This window comes from Pavona decussata, unplaced genomic scaffold, assembly GCF_977016875.1.
Source record: "Pavona decussata unplaced genomic scaffold, jaPavDecu1.1 SCAFFOLD_102, whole genome shotgun sequence".
NCBI classification, from domain to species: domain Eukaryota; kingdom Metazoa; phylum Cnidaria; class Anthozoa; order Scleractinia; family Agariciidae; genus Pavona; species Pavona decussata.
The window spans coordinates 2110732-2122930 of record NW_028145517.1 but is presented as its reverse complement, the minus strand read 5'-3'; the positions used below and the strand labels follow the sequence as shown (position 1 = coordinate 2122930).

The 12199-nt window shown below is 40.6% G+C and overlaps 2 protein-coding genes across 2 annotated transcripts in view; one reads left to right on the top strand and one right to left on the bottom strand.

The window, feature by feature from the left end:
• LOC146471580 (uncharacterized) overlaps window positions 1-3739 on the bottom strand; it is a 51383-nt gene extending 47644 nt beyond the window's left edge. Inside the window, exon 1 of the mRNA XM_085120158.1 lies at window positions 3615-3739. Within this exon, the coding sequence (XP_084976284.1) occupies window positions 3615-3702 (88 nt within the window). The 5' untranslated portion in view covers window positions 3703-3739. The remainder of the gene's footprint in view (window positions 1-3614) is intronic.
• Window positions 3740-4076: 337 nt separating this feature from the next.
• On the top strand, window positions 4077-12015 carry LOC146471579 (beta-alanine-activating enzyme-like). Its single transcript, XM_085120094.1, has 5 exons — window positions 4077-4709; window positions 5474-5666; window positions 6336-6735; window positions 7319-8872; window positions 11094-12015. Exons 1-5 carry the CDS (start codon window positions 4114-4116, stop codon window positions 12002-12004), a joined length of 3654 nt encoding a protein of 1217 aa, XP_084976220.1. The 5' UTR covers window positions 4077-4113; the 3' UTR covers window positions 12005-12015.
• Window positions 12016-12199: the final 184 nt, after the last annotated feature.

Genomic DNA, 12199 nt, shown 5'->3' with positions numbered 1-12199 from the left:
GTTAGGGAAACAGGAAAGCTTTTCTCTTTATTCTTCTCCTTGTAACCTGGGAGCTCCTGGGGCATATTGAACTCTAAATGGTGAATCAGTGAGCAAGTACCATTACAACTTCACGCCGATTTAAGTGTGTCATTGAGAAATGGGCGACTCCGCTGGATTTTGTTGCCTGAAGGCTCTCTTTATTCCTTTGGGCATTCACTTCGGCAGCTGCGAAGAATGATGCAAATTAGTTCGTTTTTACGCGGTTGAGAAAAGTGAGAACTTTGCAGGAACACCCTGAAGCGAATTCAAAAGACAGGAGCAATAGACTAATTAAGCAGCCTTGAGCCGCGAAGTTGCGAGAGTATTCCTTTGTTCTTGATATTTTTAGGACCTCTGCGGAATCACTGCAGACATCTGATGGTTTTGAGTTCTTCGCAAAATATTTTAAGCTGTTATTTATATCAATGAACGAAGCGTCTTTTCAGAACTTTAAAAAGAGATCTCAAATGTGATGTTTTGATCACTGTAAGCCGATTTTCGATATTTTTTGTCAAGCGGTGCTTAGAACAGCAAAGTTATTATGCTTAATTAAATTTGTGCATGGCATGATCATCTTCCCGACGTGTGTACTGTGTGTAAATCAAATACCATTTTTTCACGAAAGAGCTAAAACATTGATTTGTATTCTCTAAAGAAAGCGTGAAAAGGAGGAGCTGTGAAGAGTTGTAATTGTAATTCACTGTAAGCAAACTGGCATTTGATGTTGGGCGCTTTGTTTATTGCGAGTGAAGACGCGGTCGATAATAATTAAGTTTGTTTTTCTAAAATACTTGCTCCCAGCAAAGAGATTCTAAAATATCAAACCGAAAAAGGAATAAAAAAAGAAAACAGGGAAACTCAGCATGGAAGTCGCATGCTGATTATACTTAATAACACATTGACAAACAATAACATTAGCTCTTTCGCAGATGTACCACGCGCTCTTTTTGACCTTATTTACATTTTATATACAGTGATTCTCTAAGTAATTTTTAGCTGCAAACAAATCAGCAAATCCATGTACCGTTTAGCGAAAGGAATTTGTTTATTGATTGTTCATTAGTTTGCAGGACGGGAAGTTGTTGGAACTCGATCCTGAAGCGGCGTGTTGCGAGTCAACGTGATCATGGTTTCATTTCTCTAGCTTCCCCAGGGAAAGATAAAATATTTCACCTACTGTTCAAAGAGTTTGCGATCTTCGGAAACATGCCTTATTGTCGGAAATTGTTCCACAAAAGAGAGAACAATAGCTTGAATATATGAATACTTAACGACCCCAAAATTTGGGGTACACGCTTAAATTGGCATGAAGTTGTAATGACTATCCACTTTAGTTCGAATGGTACTTGATTCATGCTACAGAAATCATAGTCCTAGCATGTTTTGATTGGTCCTTGAACTTGGAGTTTTTTTCAAAGTACCAAATCATTTCTTGCAGTAAATGTAATGCATATATCAGTTATGAAAAACAATTAAGGCAGATTTCAACTTCAAGACCATTAAATAATGTGGTCTACAGTAGTCTATGTCACTATACAGCGGGACACTGATGATTAATTTGTATTTTAATCTTGCAGGTACAACAGTAAGCTAAGACTCAAGAACGCAAGAAACGAATAGTGCAATTAAAGTGTAAATTGTGATGTAAAGTTCATACAAAATGGAATAAATTTGTACTCCTTTGTATTCTTGTGATGAGGAATGATTACATTATCCATATAAGTTAATGGGTGGTATCCATTACTGCACTGTGTGATTCCAGGAGGTATCCTTACTCACCCTGCATAAGGTCATTACAAATTCTGCGCCAAAACTCTCAAAAGGAAAGTATGAATCTAAACAGGAGCCCATTTAGATGAACTTTTGTCTTTCGTAGAAACCCTATGAGTCAAACTTTGCCTGTATCTTTCAATTTTTAGAATGCTACGGGATTCCTGTACACTCTTGAACACATCAGTGAAAACAATATAGTTTGGTGGAGAATCAATAGTTTCTAAATTAGTCATGACTACTCGGAGGTCTCTGGCCATATTTGCAGTTCATATTAGGTAAATTGATTTTGTGAGTTGTAAAACAAAAAATGGCAATACTGTTCAGCATGATCTGTCAAATATTTTAATGAAGATTTATATATTATTCTATCTGAGAGAGAAAATAAATACTGGATGTTAGTTGATCTTGCCAATCATAAAGGATTTATTTCAATTCCTGATTCTGTACAGATAGACTAATTATAAAAGTCCGTAACTGTACAATTATTACTTATAGTAATAATAAAATGTTATTACAAATTTTAAGTTGTCCACATTTTTTTAATATGAGCTTTTTTTTAATTAACAAAAACCAATGTAAAATCTGCTATATATAAGCTTACTTGTATATAAGTGTCATCAACACATCGACAGAACTACTGAAAATATGCACCGTGACTCGACAGTGTAATTGCTTACCGCTTCCAAACTCCTGTTTCAAAATACAATCGGAACGATTTCACTAAATCATGTTGCCTGAATTCACGTTGCTTGTCTTTGAAAGATTTTGCTCTCTGTGAGAGATGTAATGTTCAGCGCTCGTAACGAGCCTAGAATCGAAAAACCCGAGTCCTCGATCGCGACGAAATATGCGTAAAGTACGCGTAAACGTATTCCCTGGATGATTTCGTTATTGTCTAACACTGTAACACATCCAACATTCTTTTCACTTTAAGTTTGGTTTCCTAAAATAATAGCTTTTTTCCTCGAAAGAAGACAATACTTTAGCGCTCGAAGCTCGCAAAATATGTTCCCTTCGCCCGCCATTTTGAAAATGCTGGTTTGTTTTCGCTTTGTTTTGACAAGTGATACACATATTCTAACAAGGATTCTCATTGGCTGAAATGTGACCGCCTATATGGATATGCGATATGGCGTTGTGTTGGCGTTGGCAGATCTGGCAACGGCTATACATTGTATGCTAATATTAGCATACACATGCAGCGCAGTCATTATTAAATGTGAATTCAAAAGTTATAAAATAGACGCTGAAAGATAATTCGAAACCGACGTTTCGGCAATGCTGCCTTCTTCAGGGTACAAAACTATACTGTGATTTTGTCTTGGCGCGACATGGGGCCGGCGGGAGTGCTGCTGGCGGGGCTTTTGAGCTGAGCTCTCCTTTGGAAAATTAGGCTACGAACGAGCGACGGCTGCGAACTGTGCGAAATGGACTACCCTTTAACTGCATTTCCCCGGCCCCTCAGTTCTCTCAAGTGCCCTCTCGTCGACTATTAAAACGTACCAGAATAACACGAATGTATATAAAATTAATAGTGAAAGCGCCCCTGAAAAAAGTTGAGAGGGTGAAGAGTACCACGAGGAATTTCAGATGTCAAACAAAACCAAAAAATAGCCACAAAGTCTAGTAGAACCATGGTGTGTAAGGCAACAAAAGGTCAAAAACGAAGACAAAATGTTAAATACGCGCTACACGTACGTCTTGCCGCCGAGTCTCATCTTCATCGCGATCGATATCGAACGTGGTAAAGAAACATTTTCGACAGTTCTGTCGTCTACATTCGCTCTAAAACATTTGAAAAAAATTCTAAAAACTCTTACCTGTCTCCCTATATCTCCTATAGCAAGAGGAATGATTTAGAAACGAGGTTTCATCGTACACTATCCCACAACGAAGACGGGCCGCCATTATGCTATATTTTCATTCAGCAAAATTTTTCCCTTTTCCCGCCAAAATGTATTTACGCATTATGCTAATGTGAAGGTTCTAGAAGGTTCTCGAAGTTTCTGAGCACCGTCGTTCCCAAGGTCTCTCTTCTTCCCTACGCAGGGGCGGGAAGAATAGAGATCCTGGGAACGAGGTTGAGCGTCTGAGCTCTTTAGTCAGCGGTTAGTCATCAAAATAGGTCGTTGTTAGTTAGATGTATGCTGTGGGGATGGGGATAAGACGCTGGAGAATCGAGCTTCGATATTCTCTCTGTCTTTTTGCAAGTTAATTAAGCCTCAAATCAAGGAAAAGCATTTGAAATCATGCCCTTTGGTGGCGCAAGTATTTGGAAGGCAAGTCAACACATGTCGTGATCTTTTAATTAACCATACCATGGAAAGACTCGACTCCATATTTGAGAAGTCTGCTCGCTCATTTCCTGGTAATATTGCTGTTACGTTCAACTCCGGGACAAGCAAACAACACTTAACATATCAGGAACTTGATGTTCAAGCTTCCAAAGTGGAGGAGTTTTTACGATCCTTGTGCGAAAAGCGGGAAATTATAGCAGTTTATTCCCAACAATCTGTTGGTTTGGTGGCCTGCATCCTTGGAATACTGAGACATCAAAGCTGTTTTGCGCCAATAGATCAGAATTGGCCGTCAGAAGCTATCTGTTCATTCTTGTCAAGACTCAGTGTAAGTCTGGTGCTTGTAGATAAAGAATTCTTAGAGCCTTTTCAGAAGTGTGTGTCGCAGTGGAAAAACAGTCTACCAAGTCAAGACTGCAAGATAGAGCTTATCAGGAGTGAGGTGCTTGATGCTAATGGGTTTTTACTTGTAAGAAAACTACCAAGCACTGATCCAGAAGTGGTGAGGAACAATTCACTGGGTCTTGCCTACGTCATGCAAAGTTCGGGTACCACAGGTGATCCTAAAGCTGTTAAAGTACCACACAGCTGTATAATACCAAACATAGCTGATTTCGGGTAAGTAATGTTAGCTACAGTACACAGGTTATGCAGTTATCATCAGCCATCCTGCAAGGAGAGACCCCAGGCAAGGAACGTTATTTTGAAGAGTTCCTTCTCAAAAGCGCTAATTTCCCCTCTTGAAAGGGGGCACAGAACAACCAAAGGGTTATGACCCTCCTTTTAAGGTGCTCTTGGCCAAAATCAAAATTTCAAACTACTGTGATGAAGTGATGTCTCAAGAAGAGGTTAGTCTGCTAGCGCTATTTATCATATACGACAGCCTAAAAACTATCTCCTAATTCTACCCTCCAAGAAAGAGATGAAATGGCTGTAAATGCTAAATATTACCCCCATGCTGCTGTAAACTGGGAATAACCTTTTGCCTGATGGACAAGTGCACCTATGGGAGTCTCAACTCTGTTTCCACCTTATCTTAGTTATCGTAAACAAGGCTGTTGCCTAAGAAAAATGTTAAGGAGCCCATAAGGCCAAAAACCTAGAAGTTAGGAGCCTAACATGTGAAGTGTTAGGTGCTGCTGCAAAAATAGTAGGCACCCAGAGTTTTTTCTTGGCCAGCACCTCAGGCTACTGGGCTCCTGTTAGGCAGCAGCCTTGTTAAAATACCTCATCTCACCTCACCTCTTTTCCTTTCATTTCACATTACCCCCCCCCCCCCCATCCCCTTTCCTTGTCTTCCCTTACCTGCTTCTGTCCTGCACTCTCCGTAGACCCTTTCACTGTCATCTAAAATCCATGTTTAAATAATTATTACTTAACAGGAACATATTTCAAGTGGTGCCAGATGATGTGGTCTTTCTAGCCTCACCCTACACCTTTGATCCTTTTATAGTGCAGATGTTTGTGGCATTTGCCGCAGGAGCCAGACTTGTCATGGTGCCTGATGCTGTTAAAGTGGTTCCTTCTAAGTTATGTGAGATTCTTTTCGATGAAGAAAAAGTCACTATCTTTCAGGTGGGTAACATGTATGTGCTGTATAACGTAAACGTAAACTCTCACATGTAGCGTGATAACTCACTTTGGATAGGAGTCTAGCAGCTCCTCAGTTTTATAATAGTGCTTGACACTTTCTTCATCCCAAAGACTTCCTATCAGTGGCAGAGCTAAGGGAATGGTACCTTTTCTCAGAGAAAATAAGGTCCTGAGAGCAATTATTTTTCAACTCTAGATTAAATGTTGTCACTCTAGACCTGGACGCCCTCTACCTGTCCTGAATCTGATTGCAAATAATACAAATTGAAGACTTTTTTCAAAACTGGCGTAGGAGAATAGTGCAGTACCATACCAGTATCTTATTTAATAAATTTCATTTTATTGGTCATGCTGTTCTACTTGAACCACACTCGAAAGTTTGAACCATCTTGGATTGTTAGACACCATAATAATAATATTATTAAACAACACCACGGGAATGAAAGTACTGTTCATACTTACCTTGAGTGATCACACTTCTGATGCCATTCCACTGTAAAGTTCAGTTTAGCAGCTTTCATTTTTATGGGACACTAGAAGATTTCAGATTGAAATTCTAAAAGAGCCCTGAAAGAGAAACTGCTCAGTTAATCTACCCCCCATGACACTGAAATTATTAATTAAAACAACGTTGCATTTTTCCTCAAACAGCCAACTCCATCTCTGATGCACTACATTGGACAGGACTTGATCCAATCAAAGGTTCTTAGTAGACATACCTCACTCAGAGTGCTTGCCTTTGGAGGAGAATCCTGCCCTACTCTCTCCACCCTGAGAAAATGGAGACCTCCAGGGAACAATACAATGATTTACAATCTGTATGGTATCACTGAGGTGTCATGTTGGGCTTCCTGTCATCTCATTCCTAATGAACAGTTGATAGAAGAGAGAACTGTGGCATGCGATGGTAACTCAATGACTGATGATCTGGAGAATGTCCCTGTTGATACTGTTAATACAGTACCTCTTGGTGTTCCATTGTTGGGTACTGATATTGAGATCAGAGATGAACAAGAAGTAGTTGAAGAAGGCATGGGGCAAATCTACATAGGTTAGTGTACACTAGAGTCACAATATCATTCATAGTCTTGGAGTTTTGTTACTGTCACGGACTATTGATTTTGGATGCTAAAAAACTGTACATAAATTTGTTCATAAATTTCATCATAAACAAATTAAAACCATCTTCCAGCTTGCAACAAGTGTTCTACTTTTTCATTCGTTCGTTCCTTCGTTCCTTCCTTCCTTCTTTCCTTCCTTCCTTGTGACTAACTCAGCTTGTGGCACTGTCTTAAGATGTTGTGTGTGGTACACATCAAGCAAAACGAAAAAAAAAAAAAACTTTTTTTAATTCTTTGGGAGGGGAGAGGATAGAAATCTGTGGAAATAGGGTGAAGAAACTAAGAAAGAAGGGATCAAGAATTGGGGAAAAAAGATGAGCAAAAGCCGATGAGAAAAGAGAAGGGCAGAGGAGGTTATAACTGAGAGAAAAGGGTGTAAACAAGAAGTGACTGGGAGAGAAAAACAGGATATCAAGGAAATGACAAGAAGTAGAAAAACATTGAACAAAGTATTTATTTTTGTACATCTAGGAGATTTTAACATCAGCATTCTCCTGTCCTTGTTTTTTATAGCTGGATCAGATCGTGTATGCCTCCTCGGTGATGAAACTGTTCTTACCGCAGGAACAATGCGTGCAACAGGAGACTGGGCATATGTAAAAGATCACTGCATTTGGTTCTGTGGGCGAAAAGATCGACAGATCAAACGCATGGGCAAGAGAATAAACTTAGACTGGATTGAAAGGGAGATTTCTGAAAAACTCTTAAATGAAACATGTTCTCTGATCATAGACAAGTCAGATTATTCAAGTTACTTCAGACTTCACTTATTCGTGGTTGAGAAGTCTTTGGTACAAAATGGCAACAGGCCAACGTCACTAAGAAGTGGCCTTATCAATTTGTTACCAGTTCATGCACAGCCTGATTTTGTTCATGTTGTTTCTCATCTGCCAATGACAGCCCATGGAAAGGTTGACAGGAAGGCATTATTAAGTGGCATCCAGGACATGCCAGACCCTGAGGATGTCAAATCTGTGAGGGAGTTTCTTAAACATGCTTGGAAGGAGAGCTTGGAAGTGATTGGAGTAAGGAAACCACAGGAATTAAAAGTCTCAAGCAAGATGGAGTTTCTCAATGAACACAAAGATCTGGGAAATTTTGATAAAAATTATGTAGTAGACGATGATATGTTCATTCCCAGTGGTGGATCTTCTCTTAGTGCCGTCAAGTTGGCGGATTCAATTGAAGCATGGATATCTAGACAACAAAAGAGTCCTGAGAAGCTTCCTGAATTATTAGATGTTATTCTAAGCAAATCTTTTGGTGCTCTTTGTTGCTATGTTGAAAGTAAACTTGACCAAACACACAGTCACGATGATGGTGATTTTATGGGGACACCTCTGGGGTACATAAATGCACACAGAAGTGGTGATTTGAGGACAACCACAGCTGGTAAAACTGACAGAGATGAAGACATGTATTCTGAGAATGGCTCTACAAGGCCAGCTGGTAAACCTTCACTAAAGAGAAAATCATCTTTGGATGATGCAAATGTTCTTATGGATGACAAGGATGCCAGGAGGAAAAGAGTAATTTTGAAAAATCCCACCTCAGTGGAAGGCAGTGACTTATGCAAAGATGAAGATGATTGTGCATCAGAGTTGAAAACTTGTTTTTGTTCTGTGCGCAGGGGAAACCAGTGGACAAGTTGCAAGTTTTGTATGAATTCAAAACCAAGTGCAGCTGATTGCACAACAAGGCAAACACAATCATTCAAAACATTTAATTGCAAACAAACTTTTGCACAATCCTCTTCTGTACCCAGTGAAATGGCTGCAGTGAAGTGTCATTCCCAGTCCATCTCCTCTTCTAAAGAAACAAAAGCTCCTGGGACCAAAGTTGCTATCACATGTCAGTGGCAGACTTGCTTGTACAAATGCATTGATGCCTCCCCCCTGGTGGTGTACTCACCTGGGAGGTGTGAGGGTGAAGCTTTCATTAGTTCCCATGGTCATGTGTTCATGTGCATCAGACTTAGTGATGGTGAAGTTCTGTGGGAGAGGAGGGTGGGGGACAGAATAGAATCATCTGCAGCTCTATCACTATGTGGTAAATATGTTGTAGTAGGTAAGGAACATGTATAATTTGTGTTTGGGTAAATGCTCAGATCTTGTTTTTCAAAAGGAATAAATGAAGCACTGCAGCAGGTCCTCTTTAGTTTTCGTTGTTTGACTGTTTTGGGCTTTATCTTAATAAATGAATGGGCATTAGACTGTTCACAGTCCCCCTATTTTTCCGTGGGATTCTCGAGACCGGTATTCTTCGATGGAGCTGCCACCATCTTGGTTTGTAAAAGCGAGCGCGATCTGGGGAGAGTGTCTAAACTACCGGGGGGAACGGGAGTGGGTGTTAGTATAGAGTGGGGGATGGGAAGCGAAAAAATAGAGGGACTGTAACAGCTTCTCACCGTCTCGCGTTCCAAAGGCCCGTTGCACCAGCAACGGCAACACCTCATTGGTCAATTAGACAATAGAAGTTCTGAAGCGTTGACAGCATGACTGACGTATCTTTCACCGCGAGTTCTAAAATATAAAAGTGGATACGGCTGGCGTGTAATGTGAAGATCGTGGGGAATGTTTTGATTTTTATCGTTTGTCTCGTCGGCTTGGAGGTCTGATAGTTGAAAATCAGCGGACGTTTGGGAGGCGGCAGACTGCAGTTTTCCGTCTCTTTGGACTGCTTTGAAGTAGAGGGCGAACTGTTTTTAACAATTCTCTGGGGCGAAACAACACACACAAAGCGCTTGAAACGTTGCTGATCGTGGCATTCCTCGCAAGCGCTTTTGCAACGACGTGAAGATTTCCCATCTTATGGATCCACTTCAACTCCAAGATGGATGTGCTTTAAAAAGAACGGCTAGAGGAATGCTGGCAACTCCAGCTCTTTCCGGGATCTTAAACAAATTTTCTGCGGAAATGTACTTGTTTTTCTTCCCGAAATCGCCGACTGCTATTTTAAAATAAATGTTACAGATGCGGCATGTATCTGAAGGTTTCGCTGTTAGCTTCACTGCATGTGTTCCGCTTGTATTGAAATTCACTTTGCAAATAGCTGACGTACTGTACTGTATTTTCAAGCCTACACTCGAAAGACTTTCGCAACTTCATTTTATTTCGCAACTGTACTTTCTTTCGAAATGGTACAGAAACGGTACTGTAACAAGGACTATCGTATTTCCTTCAATTTGACATGTTTATCTCTGGGGAGTATATTTTTTGTTTCATTCAATTAGTCGAGGCGACAAAGTCTCGGCACGCCCCTCGAACACGAGACAGTGAGAAGCTGTTACAGTCTCCCTATTTTTCCCGCCGCCTCCCAACTCCGCTCCCCTCCCCTCGGTAGTTTAGACACTCTCCCCAGATCGCGCTCGCTTTTACAAACCAAGATGGCGGCAGCTCCATCGAAGCATACCGGTCTCGAGAATCCCACGGAAAAATAGGGGGACTGTGAACAGTCTAAATAGGCATAGAACACCCTTTCTTAATGATAGCCAATGTGTATATGCCAAACTACAGTGGCAGACTTGCTTGTACAAATGCATTGATGCCTCCCCCCTGGTGGTGTACTCACCTGGGAGGTGTGAGGGTGAAGCTTTCATTGGTTCCCATGGTCATGTGTTCATGTGCATCAGACTTAGTGATGGTGAAGTCCTGTGAGAGAGGAGGGTGGGGGACAGAATAGAATCATCCGCAGCTCTATCACTATGTGGTAAATATATTGTAGTAGGTAGGGAACATGTATAATTTGTGGTTGGGTAAATGCTCAGATCTTGTTTTTCAAAAGGAATCAATGAAGCACTGCAGCAGGTCCTCTTTAGTTTTCATTGTTTGACTGTTTTGGGCTTTATCTTAATAAATGAATGGGCATAGAACACCCTTTCTTAATGATAGCCAATGTGTATATGCCAAACTATAAAGCCAGGTTCACACTAGTGACATAATGACATATAAGTCACACAAATACAAACAGAAATTTATGTCAATGTTTTATGTCACAAGTTTGAACAACATAACATAATGATGTAGCAGACACATATAAATGACATAAAGAAAAAAACTGATGTTTTCTTTATGTTGTTATGTCATTATGTCACCAGTGTGCACCAGGCTTAACTTTTTGCAGCAACACAGAATAAGACCAAAGGTCCACTTGACTTTTTTTGTTTTTTTGTTTTTTTGCCAAGCCCTTTAGTTTTGGTTTGTTTCTTCTATTGTATTCCATATAGTAGGAGTGTACTGTGTATCATGCAGCTCTTACTTACCCAAGTTGTTTCTATTTTGTTTTGTAGGTTGTTATGATGGCAAGGTGTATGTATTCAACCGCTCCACAGGAGAAACACACTGGACATTCCAAACTGGTGCAGCAGTGAAAAGCTCTCCTTGCATAGACCAACAGACAGGGATGGCCTGGATTGGGTCACATGATCACCACTTGTATGGCCTTGACATCACAAACCAGCAATGCCTCTGTGCTCTAGACTGTGGCAGTGGATCTTGCTTCAGTTCTCCATGCATAAGCGACAAGCCACATTTAGTGTTTATTGCAACACTGTCTGGAGTTGTTCTTGCCGTTGATGCCACTGTGCCCACGGTCCTTTGGAGTCAACAGTGTCCTAAACCAGTTTTTGCATCACTAGTGTTAATACCAACAGGCATTGTTTGTCCATGTGTCAATGGGTTTCTTTACTGCTTTGATTTCCAAGGAAAGGAACTTTGGCAGTTTCAAACTAATGCTCCAGTTTTCTGTTCACCTAGTTTTATAGGTTTAGAACATGATTCACGCCTGGCTGGTTATGTTGTATTTGGCTCTCACGATAAATCGGTGTACTGTTTATCCCTATGTGGTGAGCTGCAGTGGTGTTTTACCACTGACGCACAAGTTTATTCAAGCCCTTTTGTAGCTGAATTGAATGTTGATCATTTAACAAGCTGTCACACAACACGTCAAGGAATCTGTTTCCACACTGCATGTCACACAACAAGTTGTAAGAAATGTGACTTGAGTGAGGCTCACATGGCAGTGTTTGTCTTCTCAACTGTTGGAACCCTTTATATTCTAGAACTATGTTCTGGTGTTCTTTTGGGATCATATTCATTACCTGGGGAAGTGTTTTCTTCTCCTGTTGTAGTTGATAAGCAAATCCTTGTTGGATGCAGGAATGACTACCTTTACTCACTTGAAATGTCAAAAACAAAATAAAATGGTACCCTTTGAGAGGAAATATCCTTAACTTTCAACCACTGCACTCCAAAATAAGTAGTCTGAAATGTCAGCCATCTCCTTCCCCTAACTCACAGGGGGCTGGGAGAGAGAGACTCCCACACCCCCTGTGGGTTAGGGGAAGGAGACAGCTGACATTTCAGACTACAACAAGCCGGTGGAGTAAGAGCTGGG

Coding starts and splice junctions, on each gene's coding strand:
- LOC146471579 (XM_085120094.1), top strand. CDS start 4,114: ATGGAAAGACTCGACTCCATATTTGAGAAGTCTGCTCGCTCATTTCCT. Junction 4,710..5,473: donor CCAAACATAGCTGATTTCGG/GTAAGTAATGTT, acceptor ATTACTTAACAG/GAACATATTTCAAGTGGTGC. Junction 6,736..7,318: donor CATGGGGCAAATCTACATAG/GTTAGTGTACAC, acceptor TGTTTTTTATAG/CTGGATCAGATCGTGTATGC.